At 40.8% G+C, this 17,317-nt stretch overlaps 2 protein-coding genes across 2 annotated transcripts; both read right to left on the bottom strand.

The window, feature by feature from the left end:
- Positions 1 to 3,990: 3,990 nt before the first annotated feature.
- LOC147616944 (uncharacterized) lies at positions 3,991 to 4,495 on the bottom strand. The gene has a single exon (XM_086776295.1). The coding sequence runs from the start codon at positions 4,420 to 4,422 to the stop codon at positions 3,991 to 3,993; it is 432 nt and encodes a 143-aa protein (XP_086632421.1). The 5' UTR covers positions 4,423 to 4,495.
- A 6,739-nt stretch (positions 4,496 to 11,234) lies between these two features.
- LOC147616943 (hsp70 nucleotide exchange factor FES1-like) lies at positions 11,235 to 11,739 on the bottom strand. Its single transcript, XM_086776293.1, has one exon. The coding sequence runs from the start codon at positions 11,664 to 11,666 to the stop codon at positions 11,235 to 11,237; it is 432 nt and encodes a 143-aa protein (XP_086632419.1). The 5' UTR covers positions 11,667 to 11,739.
- Between the last annotated feature and the right edge of the window lie 5,578 nt (positions 11,740 to 17,317).

Raw genomic sequence — 17,317 nt, 5'->3', positions numbered from 1 at the left:
TAGATGAAGCTTCTATGCAACCAAATCTTAGAGATCCGAAGAAAATTGGGCATAAATTTACTCAAGAAACTCTAAAAGAGCTGAAGATTGGTGAGAAGGATTTTCTGTTGCCAGTTGAAAGGGAATGCTTTGAGGAGATGCTTGTAAAACATGGGAAAGCCTTTGCTTTTCAGCCGCATGAGATAGGCTGTGTTGATCCAAGTGTAACAGCACCAATGGTGATCTTTACTGTTCCGCATGTGCCCTGGAACCTGCGGCCAATTCCAGTACCAAAGGCTCTCTTGCCAAAGTTGATGGAATTACTAAAGGAAAAGATCAGGATGGGAATCTTGGAGCCTTCATGTGCCCCATATTCCAACAGATGGTTTACTGTACCAAAGAAAAATGGGACATTGCGCTTTATTCAAGACATGCAACCTGTAAACAAAGTCACAATCAGGAATGTGGGAGCAGGTCCAATTGTGGATGAGTTTGCAGAAGCATTTGCAGGGAAAGCTATATACTCTATGGGTGATCTGTATTCGGGATATGATCAGTTCCAGCTGGATATACAAAGCAGGGACTTGACCACAATGAGAACTCCTTTGGGATTAGTAAGGATGTGTACCTTACCACAGGGAGCCACTAACTCAGTGGCACATATGATGAATGGAATGAATAAAGTCTTACGAGACTTCATACCACAAAAAACTATGCCATTTTTGGATGATGTGCCAATAAAGGGCTGTGATGAGAAAGACAAAGATGGGGATTTGGATTCAAAGGGGTGCCGCAAGTTTGTGGCAAATCATATAAAGGATTGTGACATGATTCTATCCAGGCTTGAAGAAGTGAATCTTACTTTATCTGGACTGAAATCAGTGTTTGGAGTTGGTGAAGTGCTAATAGTGGGACATCTTTGTAGTACTAGTGGACGCCGACCTTGTCCAGCCAAGATAGATGCAATACAAAGAATGAAGGAAACATGCATTAATGTTACAGAGCTGAGGAGATTTCTTGGAGCATGTGTCTTTTATGTTATTTGGATCCCACATTATGCACATGTAGCAGATCCTCTTTATCAACTTTTGAGGAAAAATCAAAAATTTCTGTGGAGTGCAGTACATATTAAAGCTATACGGAAGCTGAAATATTTGCTCCAATCATCACCCATTTTGAGAAAGGCAGATTATGAGTGTGGCAGGCCTGTGATTGTTACAGTTGATACTAGTCCTACTGGGATAGGATGGGCAGTAGGGCAAGATGATGAGGATGATCATAGGTATGTAATTAGATTTGGAGCAAAGGTATTAAGCTTTCGGCAACGAAAGTATCCACAGATCAAGAGAGAGTTATGGGGGATAGTCACTGCTCTAAAATGTGAAAAAGAATATCTTATTGGGGCATCTGTACTTGTGGAAACTGATTGCTTGCCACTTCTTGGGATGATAGCAAGTTGTACCACTCCAGATATTGCTATGCTTAGGTGGATTGCTTATATCAAGTCATTAAATCCTGAGTTTGAGCATATTGCGGGAAAAGATAATCCAGTTGCAGATATGCTATCAAGAGCCAGGTATGAAGATGAGAAAGAGATGATTAGTGACATTGATGATGTGGGTACAAAGTTCTATACTACAGCATATGCAAAAGGGCTATCTTGACAAGGGTTTCAGTGGTTGCTCTTGCCCAATGGCTCCTGGAGTAATGACTCTTTGTAAGAACTTCTAGCTTGAAAATCTATCCAAGAAGCTGTAAGATTCTTCACCAGCTACTCTCTCCAAAACATGTTCCATATAGGGCACTGGATAATGGTCCTTCCTAGTAGCTGGGTTAACCTTTTTAAGATCAATACATACCCTAAGTACTCTAAATACTCTACTCTTGGGCCGTGGGGTTGGCAGCTAAACCATAACGCTCAGGATTTGGGAAACAAATTCATTCAAGGTTCACCCAATGTTGGGCTTCACATTTATTTAATTATGACTAAAACTTGAATTTTTTTAACATCTATATATTTGTAACCTGTCATGTGGCAAGCAAAGGAGAGCGCCACTTGCCAAAAGGAGGAGATCCCTTCACATAAAGGAGAAAGGAGATTTTTTCTAATGAGTTATTTGCTCATTGAATGAGTATCTCATATATATATATATATATATATATATATATATATATATATATATATGAGAGAGTTTCATATTTTTTAACTTTTTAAAAGGAACGTTCTTTTCCACAAGCCTAGATGTATTAGGGCTCACAATTAGTTGTCAACATCAAGTCTTTTGCTCATTGAATGCGTTTCTCATATATCTAAGTTCTCACACACACACACACACACACACACACATAAATACATATACATATATATACACACACACACACACACATAAATACATATACATATGTATATACACACACACACACACACATATGAGAGTTTCTCATTTGCTCATTTGTTCCCTCTAGCACACATAGACACACTCATACTTGTGTGCATACACATACACACACATATAATATTATACTATGTGCACATGTGTGAGAGAGCACACACACACACACATATTTATATATATATATTCATAGGTATGTATATATGTATATATCTATATATAAATATATCTGTATGTATGCCAACATAAGCACATGTATGTGCATGCACACAATGCACCACACACACATACACACACATGCACACACACACATACACACACGCACACACGTGCACATACACAAATATGTACACTTACATGCACACACTTACTCAACCTCACACATACACATACATGCATATAAACTTACATATGTATACATGTACACGCTAACTGACATACGCAAATACATGTGCACACATCGATAGGCACACATGTATACATAGATGCACATGCGCACACACATTCGCACGTTGTTGTGACGTGGGCGGTATTGCTGGGAAAGTGCGAGACTTCTGGCTGTGAGAGTAGCTTCAAATCCCAGCAAGGAAAACAAAAAAACACATAACTCTTCAAGGAGCATAAGACATCTCCATTTTTGATGACATGTACATGTGCCAATTCACTTCAATACATCCCCAAATTCAGCTTGATGATTGCACATAAATTGTGTGTCAAGAGCATGACCAGTTCCAAGCATAGATCTCCTGACTCTTTTTCCAAATGCCTCAATCATATCACATGTAGGCATAACACAATCTACAAAAGATTTCCATACACATGTGACCATTCACATCACATATATCATATATTGCCAACTCCATCATTTCAAGATGTCTCTTGATCTCATAAAAACCTGCTTTCAAATTCCAACAACTCACAAAGCAAAAGATGGCATATGGCATATGTACAACATATTCATGTGATTTTAGAAAACTCCATGTCTAGAAATCCAAAATCCAACCAAGTAGCTTCTTACCAAATAAAATCCAAATCCCGGAAACTCTTCGTACCTTTCTACTTTCATATACCAAGACTCTTTTTCAAAGCCTTCTCCTCCCACAAAAAAGCTAAAAGGGTAATGTTTTTATCCAAAGGCTATACGATTATAGAAAATCGTAAGTAAGAAAACAACAAAAACACTTATCTCAGAGTAATTAAAAAAAAAGAAGCGAATTCATGAATCTTGCTTTTCCCATGTTTTGCTTCACTGCAGTATGCGCCAAAATCAACATTCGTAATGTTTTTGACATCATTTCGCTTGTATATTGTGGGATTTTTGAAGATCATGTCATTCGATAGTGCTCCCTTTTCTCTTTAATTCAAACCCCAGGATGCCCTAAACAGTAGCCTTCCTCACAATTTTTGAATCTCTGGTCGAATTCAACTCTGGTTCTCTTTTTTTTACACCCCCCCCCTTCAATATGCGCCGTTTGCCTACCTTTCCTCTATTTCCCGCAGAGAATTCGGTCCCCATTCCCTTTTGCAGCCAAAAACACGGATTTCCAAAATTAAAAATACGCTGCGTCTCCTTTTTTCATGCTTAATATTCAGATATTCACTTTTAAAAAAAAATCCTTCATATTTTTGCCACGCAAGCCACCACCTTGCGTCTGCAATTCCTATTGTCATTTGGATTCTCACGCAAGGGGTATTGCAAAACCTGTAAGCCTTTCCTTTGCAACCTTGGATTGTCAGAAACTAGTGCATCCTTGAGCCCAGGATAGCCATTTCCCAATCGGAAAGCAGTGACACCAGGCTTGTTGTTCCGTATCAAAGATGATATGGCACCCAAAGATTTAGTGCGCACTGTGGTGTCTGGATCTGACATGAAATTGAAGAGTAAAGATTCTAGACCCTTCGCATCCATGACAAGCTGCTGGCATTTAGGATTGTTTTGAACCATCATGCTTACAACCTCTGAAGCCCTAGCTCTAATAGATGCATTAGGGTTTTTCAAGTAGTTCAATAAAGGAACTAAGCCTCCGATGGCATGCAGATCATTTGCCATGTCGATGGAGTCCACATGTGATTTCAACTCCTCCAGCAAGCCTTCCAAGTCTTCCTCAGTGATGCCCTGAGCTTGCAGGAATGCGGTGGGTAGATGTTACACACAAGCACACGCGTGCGCGTGCGCGTACTTACACGCAGAACAGCATGTGAGAGAATTTTGTCAAATGCACTTCTTGCCTTGCATAAATCTCCACATTTGCCATACATGCTGACAAGAGCAGTCCCCACGATATCAGCATCAGTTGAAAAAAAATCCAAAGCGTTCTCATTATATCCATTCTGAACAAGCGCAAAAATCATGGCATTCCATGAGATGACATCCCGAGAAAGCATTTCCAAAAACACCTTCCTTGCACTGTGCATGTTGCTGCACTTGTTGTATACGTTTATGGGCGCATTTTCATCCATGGTATCAGCACCATAAATGTTATCAATGATAGTGTTATGAATCTCCTGCCCTTCTTCTAATGCTGCTAAGCTTGCACATGCATTAAGTTCACGTACAAATGTAATGTTGTTAGGTTTGATGCCTTCAACTTGCATCTCATCATACAAACCCAGAGCCTCCTTGTTCTTCTCATTCCGAGTAATAACAGAAATCATGGCATTCCAAGACACGATATCTCGAAAAGGCATTCTTTCAAAACCAATCCTTGCATCATACATGCTCTCACATTTCCCATACATGTTGAGAGGGGTGTTCCCTACTACAAGGTCTACCATAAGCATAAAAACTCCATGATTCACACCACACTTATGTACAGAGGCTTCGAGACCTGGCTCAGCCTCACCTCGTCTTATTGAACCTCATTTACAATATGAACATATGTACTTAGGCATCATATAATGACTCAAGTCATGGCACTTAATCCCATGCATCTGGATTTGCATTTAATGGCCTCATATGCATGGTTTCACATCATAGACGTGCCATGGCACGACATCCACCACCTCTAAACCTGCACATCCTCTGGTATGTGCCAAATCATCATCAAGATCTACATATATCTGGATGTCGTCTTCATCCTCTACATTACCAGGAAGATCATCTTCTTCCTCTTCAACCATATCCATGCTATCACTGTCAAGCCTCTCATCCTGAGTCTCCTGTGAATCAAAAGGATCACTGTCATGCCTTCTTTTAAACATCTTGATCGTTTTGCCTGCTACAAGATTCTTTATCTCTGTTCCATCAAGCTCACACAGGGTATACGTGGCATTTCCATGCACATGCTTGACAACGTAAGGGCCAAACCATCTTTTTGCAAACTTTCTTTGAACAGTGAACTGGTTGTCAAGACTACTATCATACATTAGGACCCAATCACCTTCTTCAATAGATTTTGGCCGGAGTCTGTGTCTTCTATCAAATCTTTCTTTATTTTTCAACCTTGCATCTTTCAAACGAGCTTTAGCAAGCTGTACATCTTCAGGCCTCCTCTCCAGCTGTCTTATTCGCAATGCAAGGAGGTCTTCCCTATTCAATTCTTCCACCCAGGGTAATACATTCCAAGTTGGAACTACTTCTTCAACTGGCATTACTGGCTTCTGACCATACATTAATTCTGCAGGCATGTATCCTGTCACACTGAGCTATGAGTTGTACGGTCAGCCCACAAGGCATATGGTAGCAGCCTTGGCCACTCTCGCATTCTTCCTCTACATGCCCTAGCCAAAGCTTTAATGATTGGAGGATGTCCTCGCTCACTTTTACCATTGCCCTCAGGGTTGTAAGCACATGTTAGGGCCAATTTGATGCCAATTCTAGAGAAGAATTCCCTTGCTTCTTCAACATCTAGCTCACCCCTGTCAGCTGTTATTTTCCCAACACAACCATACCGGCAAATCACATCTTCCAAGAGAAATTTGCATACTGCCATTAGTACTACAAAGATGCCCCACGATTAGCACTTCACCAACCCCAAACACTGATTTCAATCCAGACAAAGTAAGATTCACCTCTTCAAGCCTGGATAGAATCATATCACAATCTTTTATATGATTTGCCACAAACTTACGGCACCCTTTCGAATCCAAATCTCCATCTTTATCTTTCTCATCACAGCCTTTTATTGGCACATCATCCAAAAAAGGCATAGTTATTTGTGGTATGAAGTCTCGCAAGACTTTATTCATTCCATTCATCATATGTGCCACTGAGTTGGTGGCTCCCTGTGGTAAGGTACACATCCTTACCCAAAGGGGTTTTCATTGTGGTCAAGTCCCTGCTTTGTATATCCAGCTGGAACTGATCATATCCCGAATACAGATCACCCACAGAATATATAGCTTTCCCTGCAAATGCTTCTGCAAACTCGTCCACAATCGGACCTGCTCCCACATTCCTGATTGTGATCTTGTTTACAGGTTGCATGTCTTGAATGAAGCGCAATGTTCCATTTTTCTTTGGCACGGTAAACCACCTGTTGGAATATGGAGCACATGACGGTTCCAAAATTCCCATCCTGATCTTTTCTTTTAGTAATTCCATCAGCTTTGGTAAGAGAGCCTTTGGTACTGGAATTGGCTGCAGGTTCCAGGGCACATGTGGAACAGTGAAGATCACCATTGGCACTATTATGCTTGGATCAACACAGCCTATCTCATGCGGCTGAAAAGTAAAGACTTTTCCATGTTTCACAAGCATCTCCTCAAAGCATTCCTTTTCAACTGGCAACAGAAAATCCTTTTCACCAATCTTCAGCTCTTTTAGGGTTTCCTGTGTAAACTTATGCCCAATTTTCTTCGGATCTTTGAGATTCGGTTGCATAGAGGCTTCATCTATTTTCTCCTTGCTTCCTGGTGGCAAGGGCAAGGCAACTGGTTTCACCTTCTTTGCAACCGTTTTATACTTTGTATCTGCAACATGAGCATCCATCTCACAATTCATGTTTTTACATTCCATCCCCTCAAATTCTCGGATTATATCATACATCCCCACAGATGACACCTCTATCATCTCATTTCCACCCTGTAAGTATGCTCTTTCCATAGCAAAAAGCACACCCATAGTATCCACAAATGACACCTCATCAAGCACCCTTGAAATAAACTCATTCTTCTCCAAAAGACCACACTGCTCAAGACTTTTTTGTTCATTTTGTACATGTCGACGCATGCCACGCTTCAAATCCTTGCTTTTTACAAAGACCAGTGACCCATAGCTAGAAAATCCCTGAAAATTTGCTGAAAAGTTATTTACATTGATTGAGTCCTGCGAGAACTCATTTTCCCTTGTACCATTGGAATCCCGCTTTACAATGGCACCTGGCCAAAATCCCTCATCTCCCTGTAGTTCATGAATTCTCTGTTTATCTTTGGGAGTGACTGTGCTCGAAGAGACTCACGGTTCCTTTCATGGTTAATGCAAACTGTCAAGAACTGAACAGCTTTCTTGCCATCTTTACTCCTTATTCTTGCATATGCCGAGCCATCATCCAAAACTTTTGTTTCCATTCTCACAGTTGTAATGTAGGGTTGCCCAAGGATGAGGGGATACGATGACATCTCCTGAACAAAGAAGTTCTGATCATCTTTCACATCCCCTATAGTTACCCTTACATTTGGACAGGCTGCATAGAGCTCTCTAGATGAGTTATTAGCTGCTTTAATCATCCACCTATGATCTACATCCATTGGCCACTTGCATTTGTTGTAGAGATTTTTAGCCATAAGATTTATTTCAGACCCATGATCGATTAGAGCGACATACGGCTCTTCCAAGTCGCCTATCTTGACAAGGGTTTCAGTGGTGGCCCTTGCCTAATGGCTCCTGGAGTAATGACTCTTTGTAAGAACTTCTTTTTCATCATCCTCATCCATAAAGCGCACTTGTCGTGCCCCTTCAGCAGAGTGATTACATTCCACCACATTCTCTCTCTCTTCCTTTTGCTGTACCTGTACTCCATGAGTCTTGGAAGTGCTTATCTCCCCTTGTGATGGAATAGATTCAATTATGGACTGCCTTTTCCTTCGTATAATATCAATTATCTCATCATGGAATTCTTTCTTTGCAATCCCCAAGACTTTCCCTAGTGTAAATTCCACCCTACTGTTTAGAATCCTCTCTTCAAGTACCTTTTTGAGGTCTGTTGCAGCTTCAATATCAGATTGAAGCTTGTAGAGTGGCCTTTTCCCTTTACTCTTCTCCTTCTCATGCTTCATTTTTGCTGGCACTTCTTCCATTGATACTTCCTGTGGAGGTCTGCTATGCGGTGGAGGCATATGTGATGGCCTAGGATCCTTCTTTTCACTACCATGGGTAACCCTTTTTGATGGCCCTCCTTCCTCATTTTCCCTCTTATGCTTTTCCTCTACCTGTGCCTCATTATTCTGGCATTTTGCAATGTAGGCATGAACAGATAAAGAATCCACAGGCTCTTCCCAGCCAGTCTCAAGACGTATACAGTCACCTGCCTCATGCAAAGCCTGTTTACACACCTTCTCTGACGCAATTAGCTCCATTGTTGATGGCCAAAAATCTTCATTCTCATAATCTTCATCATTCTCAGATTCCTGCTTTGATTGACCAACCTTTAACCCATAGGTCGCTGCCTCAACCATTGAGATGGCATGTCCAGCAACCATGTCTTCAACCAGCTTTTTCATCCCTCCTTTTCCAAAGTTTATACTTAATGGAAGACCAGTCTCTGTAAGGTGGATTTTCCCATCTTTGAAAAACACAAGTTGATTTCTGAGGGCTTCTTTATAGCTAGCACAGTCTTTCTTTGCATGTTCTGGGTCATCACACCATATACATCTGAATGTAAACCCTTGTTTGCTTTGAGGCCTTTGCATAGAAGCCTGCCCTAATGGTAGCCCTTTTTCCTCAATCCTGGATATCTTCAATTTCAGGTCTCGCATGCCCTTAATAAGCTCATCCATCGGCCCTTCTACCTTTGGGATTGCAGCAGCTGGTTTTGGTAGATTCTCAGGGATAACAGCAGTTATAGGAGTTGCCGAGCTCATCACCATTTTATCCCTCCTTCGCTGCCGCTTTGCTAGCATGGTGACCGCATCCTCGACATCATTCCAATCATTCTTTAGCCCCTGCTCTGTATCCTTATCCTCAAGGAGAATTTTCAGTTTTTCTTGGAGATCTTTCCCAGCTGCTTGTAAGAAGAGCTTTGTTTTTTCCTTGTCCAAGGTTGTGTGCTCAATCCTTGACAGCTGGGCATAGCGCTTCTCAAACTCTCTTAGCAACTCTGTGGCAGAAATTTCCATTTTGGGTTTTGTGACCCATTCCAAGAAAGTTCGTTTGGTCACCTGCTCGGAATCCTCCATGAAATAATCATCCTTCAAAGCAAGCTTGAACTCCTCCCAATTCCTGCCACCATGTGCTGCCTGTAATCCTCTTATGCGCTCTCTTATTTCAGGAACACATACCAACTCAAAGCTTCGAACCATATCCTCCTCAGTCACCCTGTTTAGCTCCATTTCCTTTGTGTAATTGCGCAGGTACTTTGTGATGTCCTTACCATCAAACTGATCCACCTTTTTCACAATTGACTGCAGTGCTTTAGTCATGGAAATTTGCCCCCTCTCAGCAGCTTGCTGCTGCTGTTGCATATACATAGTAAACATCTGAAACATTTGCATAACCCCGGGGTCAAAATGAACCCCCTGTCCCTCAGGATTCTCAGCCATAGCTTCCCTGTGTATTTCACCACACTCTCACCCCAGCAGTTTCACGTCGGGTTCACCAAAAAGCTGTCGTGACGTGGGCGGTATTGCTGGGAAAGTGCGAGACTTCTGGCTGTGAGAGTAGCTTCAAATCCCAGCAAGGAAAACAAAAAAACACATAACTCTTCAAGGAGCATAAGACATCTCCATTTTTGATGACATGTACATGTGCCAATTCACTTCAATACATCCCCAAATTCAGCTTGATGATTGCACATAAATTGTGTTTCAAGAGCATGACCAGTTCCAAGCATAGATCTCCTGACTCTTTTTCCAAATGCTTCAATCATATCACATGTAGGCATAACACAATCTACAAAAGATTTCCATATACATGTGACCATTCACATCACATATATCATATATTGCCAACTCCATCATTTCAAGATGTCTCTTGATCTCATAAAAACCTGCTTTCAAATTCCAACAACTTACAAAGCAAAAGATGGCATATGGCATATGTACAACATATTCATGTGATTTTAGAAAACTCCATGTCTAGAAATCCAAAATCCAACCAAGTAGCTTCTTACCAAATAAAATCCAAATCCCGGAAACTCTTCGTACCTTTCTACTTTCATATACCAAGACTCTTTTTCAAAGCCTTCTCCTCCCACAAAAAAGCTAAAAGGGTAATGTTTTTATCCAAAGGCTATACGATTATAGAAAATCGTAAGTAAGAAAACAACAAAAATACTTATCTCAGAGTAATTAAAAAAAAGAAGCGAATTCATGAATCTTGCTTTTCCCATGTTTTGCTTCACCGCAGTATGCGCCAAAATCAGCATTCGTAATGTTTTTGACATCATTTCGCTTGTATATTGTGGGATTTTTGAAGATCATGTCATTCGATAGTGCTCCCTTTTCTCTTTAATTCAAACCCCAGGATGCCCTAAACAATAGCCTTCCTCATAATTTTTGAATCTCTGGTCGAATTCAACTCTGGTTCTCTTTTTTTTACACCCCCCCTTTAATATGCGCCGTTTGCCTGCCTTTCCTCTATTTCCCGCAAGGAATTCGGTCCCCATTCCCTTTTGCAGCCAAAAACACGGATTTCCAAAATTAAAAATACGCTACGCCTCCTTTCTTCATGCTTAATATTCGGATATTCCCTTTTAAAAAAAACCTTCATATTTTTGCCACGCAAGCCACCACCTTGCGTCTGCAACTGCTATTGTCATTTGGATTCTCACGCAAGGGGTATTGCAAAACCTGTAAGCCTTTCCTTTGCAACCTTGGATTGTCAGAAACTAGTGCATCCTTGAGCCCAAGATAGCCATTTCCCAATCGGAAAGCAGTGACACCGGGCTTGTTATTCCGTATCAAAGATGATATGGCACCCAAAGATTTATTGCGCATTGTGGTGTCTGGATCTGACATGAAATTGAAGAGTAAAGATTCTAGACCCTTCGCATCCATGACAAGCTGCTGGCATTTAGGATTTTTTTGAACCATCGTGCTCACAACCTCTGAAGCCCTAGCTCTAATAGATGCATTAGGGTTTTTCAAGTAGTTCAATAAAGGAACTAAGCCTCCGATGGCATGCAGATCATTTGCCATGTCGATGGAGTCCACATGTGATTGCAACTCCTCCAGCAAGCCTTCCAAGTCTTCCTCAGTGATGCCCTGAGCTTGCAGGAATGCGGTGGGTAGATGTTACACACAAGCACACGCGTGTGCGCGCGCGTACTTTCACGCAGAACAGCATGTGAGAGAATTTTGTCAAATGCACTTCTTGCCTTGCATAAATCTCCACATTTGCCATACATGCTGACAAGAGCAGTCCCCACGATATCAGCATCAGTTGAAAAAAAATCCAAAGCATTCTCATTATATCCATTCTGAACAAACGCAAAAATCATGGCATTCCATGAGATGACATCCCGAGAAAGCATTTCCAAAAACACCTTCCTTGCACTGTGCATGTTGCTGCACTTGCCGTATACGTTTATGGGCGCATTTTCATCCATGGTATCAGCACCATAAATGTTATCAATGATAGTGTTATGAATCTCCTGCCCTTCTTCTAATGCTGCTAAGCTTGCACATGCATTAAGTGCACATACAAATGTAATGTTGTTAGGTCTGATGCCTTCAACTTGCATCTCATCATACAAACCCAGAGCCTCCTTGTTCTGCTCATTCCGAGTAAGAACAAAAATCATGGCATTCCAAGACACGATATCTCGAAAAGGCATTCTTTCAAAACCAATCCTTGCATCATACATGCTCTCACATTTCCCATACATGTTGAGAGGGGTGTTCCCTACTTCAAGGTCTACCATAAGCATAAAATCTCCATGATTCACACCACAAATATGTACAAAGGCTTTGAGACATGGCTCAGCCTCAGCTCGTCTTATTGAACCTCATTTACAATATGAACATATGTACTTAGGTATCATATAATGATTCAAGTCATGGCACTTAATCCCATGCATCTGGATTTGCATTAATGGCCGCATATGCATGGTTTCACACCATAGACGTGCCATGGCACGACGTGGCAAGCAAAGGAGAGCGCCACTTGGCAAGAGGAGGAGAGCCCTTCACATAAAGGAGAAAGGAGAAATTTTTTAATGAGTCATTTGCTGATTGAATGAGTCTCATATATATATATATATATATATATATATATATAGAGAGAGAGAGAGAGAGAGAGAGAGAGAGAGAGAGAGAGTTTTACATTTTTAAACTTTTTATATACATTGGGGCTCACAATTAGTTGTCAAAATCAAGTCTTTTGCTCATTGAATGAGTTTCTCATATATCTAAGTTCTCTCTCACACACACACACACACATACATATTATATTATACACACACACACACACACACACATATGAGATCTAACCAAGGAATTAATTCTGATGGAAACATTAACACTTAAAAATTTCTCACCTTTTATAGTTGTCAAGTGCACATTGCGTATTTGTGCATTGGTGGTTTCAGGTGCGGTTTATCTAAGGCTACCGATGTCTCATATGAGATTAGGTTATTACTTGATCCCATATTTATCAATACAATGCTTGTTGCATGACATTTAGCCATAGAGAGTTCCACCATGAGTCGTGCTAACTCAATGTTTGGTTTATCTTTGTCTACTAGGAGAGTTAGTGAAGCGATGTTCACATGCAACATTCTCGAGTATATGTTTGGCTTTGGCCTCCCTTGCCTAAGGCCTCTTATTGAGGTTGGATTTTTTCTTTTGCAAGCTTATTCCATTGTTTTAAAAGATGTTCGTGTGCAAGAGCATCTCTTGGGTCAGTGATCCAAAATATTTTAAGTTTTCTCCCATTGATGTAACCCTCCATTTGTATGCCCTCAATTGTCTCGATTCTAACCGACCGCGCTGAGGTGTGATCTTAGACACTCCGAAGGGTCCTAGACCTCTGTACTTGTTTCTTTTTTCTAGTGCTCCCTACCCCATACATGAGGACAAGGTCTCCCATTTCCAGTTTTTTTTGTTTTAAGTTATTATCAAACCAATGTTTTCTTCGTAGTTTTTCGACCATAAGTCCATGTGATGCAATTAGTCTGGTCGTCTCATCAAGCTTCTCAAAATTGATTAACCTTTTAGCTAATGCATTTTTCGTCAAACGTTCTTGCACTACACTCAAGCTTGGAACTAAGTATTCCATTGGCATTACTGTCTCAACACCATAAGCTAGACGGAAAAGAGTGTATCCTGTCGCCACCTTATACGATGTTCGGTATGCCCATAAGGTTGCTGTTAGCTTATGCTCCCAATCCATTCAACTTGCTTCCAATGTTTTTTTCAAGATAATACACAAAATCTTATTTGTACTCTCTGCTTGACCATTGGCCTTTGGATAATAAGGTGATGACTTTCGGTGGACTAATAGGAATCCACCAAGTAAGTGATCAATCACCTCATTAATGAAATGTGAACCACGATCACTGACTAACTCTAATGGGTAGCCGAATGTTGAAATAATTTGCTGATATAAGAACTTTGCTATTATTCGTGCATCAACTCGCTTAGAGGCTCTGGCTTCTACCCATTTTGTGAAATAGTTTGGGGCCACGATTACATATCGGGCTTGTGATGCATGCGTCGCTGGACTAATAGGTCCAACAAAATCAATCCCCAATTCTCGAAAGGTTGTGTTACAGTAACAAGGGTGAGTGGCATCCTGTCCCTTTGTTGTGGGGGATAACAAATCGCTGACATTCTTTGCACCTTTTGACAAACTCTATGGAGTCTCTGAACAACGTAGCCACCATAGTCCTGCTTGAAGCACCTTGCAAGCCTTAACCTCTCTAGCAAAATGTCCTCCAACTATCCCTGATTGTGCTTCATCCAATATCGTGTGATGAACTCATCTTCTCTCACACATCTTCTTAGGACATTGTCCTTACTACCTAGCTTGTATAGTTCTCCTGCAATTAATTAATAAGGTGAAGCAAGCTTAATAAGCCGCCGCATTTTATCTTTGTTCAAGGGTCGTTCTTGCAAAAAAACATAAGCTAGATAATCGGATATTTCCTCGCTCCATTTGGGCACCATGTCTAGTTTGAACAAACAAGCATCAGGGAGGTTATCATCAACACCAGTTGTTGCCGGTTCCTCATTTGGAATCCTCGACATATGATCGGCCAACACAATGTCATGTTGTGTCGCCTTTCTCATTCGTAACTGTGAAGTCAAATTCCAATAGTAATAGCAAGCATCGTGTGATCCTTTCCATGGTGCAAGGCTTGTTCACCAAATATAATAAGGCCTAATGGTGCACAAAAGGCACGAATTTATTGGCAAATAGGAAATGTCGATACTTCTTGATTGCATTAACCATGGCCAACCCTTATCGTTCTGTGTGGTAGTGTAATTCACATTCCTCTATATCATTCAATTGGCGACGACTAGCAAAGTAGATTGGGTAGTTCAATTTGAACTCACCAAGCTATGCCAATACACATCCAATAGCAAAGTTCAATGCATCGATATTGCACATGAAATATAAGGTCCCAATTAGGTGGTCTTAGGCGTGCTAGCCAATGCCTTGCTTCAATCTATCATATGCTTCCTGGCATTCCTTAGTCCATTCAAAGACAATGAGTAGCTTATATAATGGCCTGGCGATTTTATTATAGAAGATCATGAAGTGGTGATAATACCCAATGTGGCCCATAGATCTTTGCATACCTTTGTAATTATTGAGTGGTGGTGGCAGTTCCAAGATCAACTTGACCTTGCTATCATCTATGGATATACCATTCTTAGAGACGATATGTCCCAATATCACAACATTTTTGACCCAAAACTGGCACTTGAAAGGGTTTAGGGATATACGATACAATCGAAATTGTTCAAGCACCTTCCTTAAGAAAGCTAAATGGTCTACCTATCAAGAGTGTGCACAGAGATCATCAATGAATACCTCCAACCACTTTTGTAAGTAGTCTTTGAAAGCTGTGCACATTAATCTTTAGAATTTTGTTAGGGCATTGGTGAGACCGAAAGGCATGACTTTGTAAGTAAACGTCCCCCACATTGTATTGAAGGTTTTCTTATGTTAGTCTTCTGGTGCTATAGACACCTGATTTGTAGCTTAAAAATCTATCCAAGAAGCTATAAGATTCTTCACCAGCTACTCTCTCCAAAACATGTTCCATATAGGGCACTGGATAATGGTCCTTCCTAGTAGCTGCGTTGACATTTTTAAGATCAACACATACCCTAAGTTTCCCATTCTTTTTTGGCACTATTAGGATTGGTGACAACCAATCCTAATGTTCTATCTCATAGATAAAATCCGCAGCAATGAGTTTATCGATTTTCTCCTTTACAATTGCCGCATATTTAGGATTCATCTGGTATGGTTTTTCCCTAGTTGGTCTTGATTCTCCCATGATTGGGATCGTATGAAGCACCACCTCAGGTGGTGCACCCTTCATCTCTTTGTATTTCCAGGCGAAACAATCCTTAAACTCCTTAAGAAGAGTAACAAGCTCATTTTCTTCAACCAAAGTCAAGTCCTTATCGATATAAAAATGTTTGGTTTCCTCCCCTAGTCCTGTAATATCAAATTTCTTGACTTTAGTTGGGCCATCCTATGATGTGGAAACAACCCATCTTCCTTAACTCTTTTTGTCGTTAGTCAGACCATCTTTCGTTCAACAATTATGTAGGTTTTGAAATGGTTTGGTACTGAAAGCAAGCTAGTTTATTCTCATTCTCACTTTTTGTTTTAGCCATAACTTTCCTGACCTCTCATTCAGCTTCTACCAAAGCTCTTTTGTTTTCAGTGCCCAGCTTTCGTAAGTTTAGGCGTTTTTGGTTCTTGAAGCATGACTTCCTCCTTACGTTTCCCTTCAAGTGACATCTTACTCAATTCCTCACCCCAATCCTTAGAAAACTCATCATGTACCTTAGTGGCTTCAGGATATCTCAGCCACCACTGAGCATTTATGGCTTTTCTTTGTAGTAGGGCATTTTGTCGAGCAATATATTATTTCTGCTTTCGCCATCTTCTAAAGTGTTGGGCTTTGGTATGGCCTTGTGATCCAGTATCTTCTATGCTAGAGGCCTCCTCTTTGGATTCCTCATCAATGGTTTGCCAATTGACCATACAGACTGAGGTAGTGGGAAGAGTTCCAAATTCCACATATTAGGTTCCTCGGCTTTGCATCACATCTATCGTAGCTAGCACATGTATCCAGTTTTCATCACTAAAATACGTAAGAGGAAGTGATGCATACATTTTTTGTTTCCTCTTCCTCTTTGGAATTTTCCACAGTGGGCTGGCATATTTGTATGGATGTGGTCCGCTCATCAGTTGTAACTTGTGACCAAATAGTTGCCCTTCCATGGGGTGTGCTCCCCATGTTCTCAGATCTATCTTTATAATTTGCAAATCCCTATGCACATACACATGGTCTAACTCCCAATCGTGCACCAATTTGGATTCCCTCATGAACGGGCTCCCCAATATTATGTCATATGAGTCTCGTTGGCAGAGAAAGTCCATTACTACAAATGTATGATGGTAGTGAAACGTAAAGAGCTTGAGTCTCAGATTCTCTAAAAGCTCAATGGGCCTTGAAGATGTTCAGTCTGCATTTTAACAATAAGATCTACTCTTTTTAGATTGGGTTTTTTCCAATTTTTCCAACACCATTTTGTCATGATGCTAACCCCTGCCCACCATCTAGGATAACCAGTGCCTGGTACCCCTTACAATGAATTGG

Source organism: Cibotium barometz, chromosome 37 (genome assembly GCF_041138505.1).
Source record: "Cibotium barometz isolate CiBa-2024 chromosome 37, ASM4113850v1, whole genome shotgun sequence".
In the NCBI taxonomy this organism is placed as follows: Eukaryota; Viridiplantae; Streptophyta; class Polypodiopsida; order Cyatheales; family Cibotiaceae; genus Cibotium; species Cibotium barometz.
This window is presented reverse-complemented; position numbering and strand designations above follow the sequence as displayed.

What these genes read in the sequence shown, in the direction of transcription:
- LOC147616943 (XM_086776293.1), bottom strand. Translation starts at nt 11,666, where the DNA reads ATGGCAAATGATCTGCATGCCATCGGAGGCTTAGTTCCTTTATTGAAC.
- LOC147616944 (XM_086776295.1), bottom strand. Translation starts at nt 4,422, where the DNA reads ATGGCAAATGATCTGCATGCCATCGGAGGCTTAGTTCCTTTATTGAAC.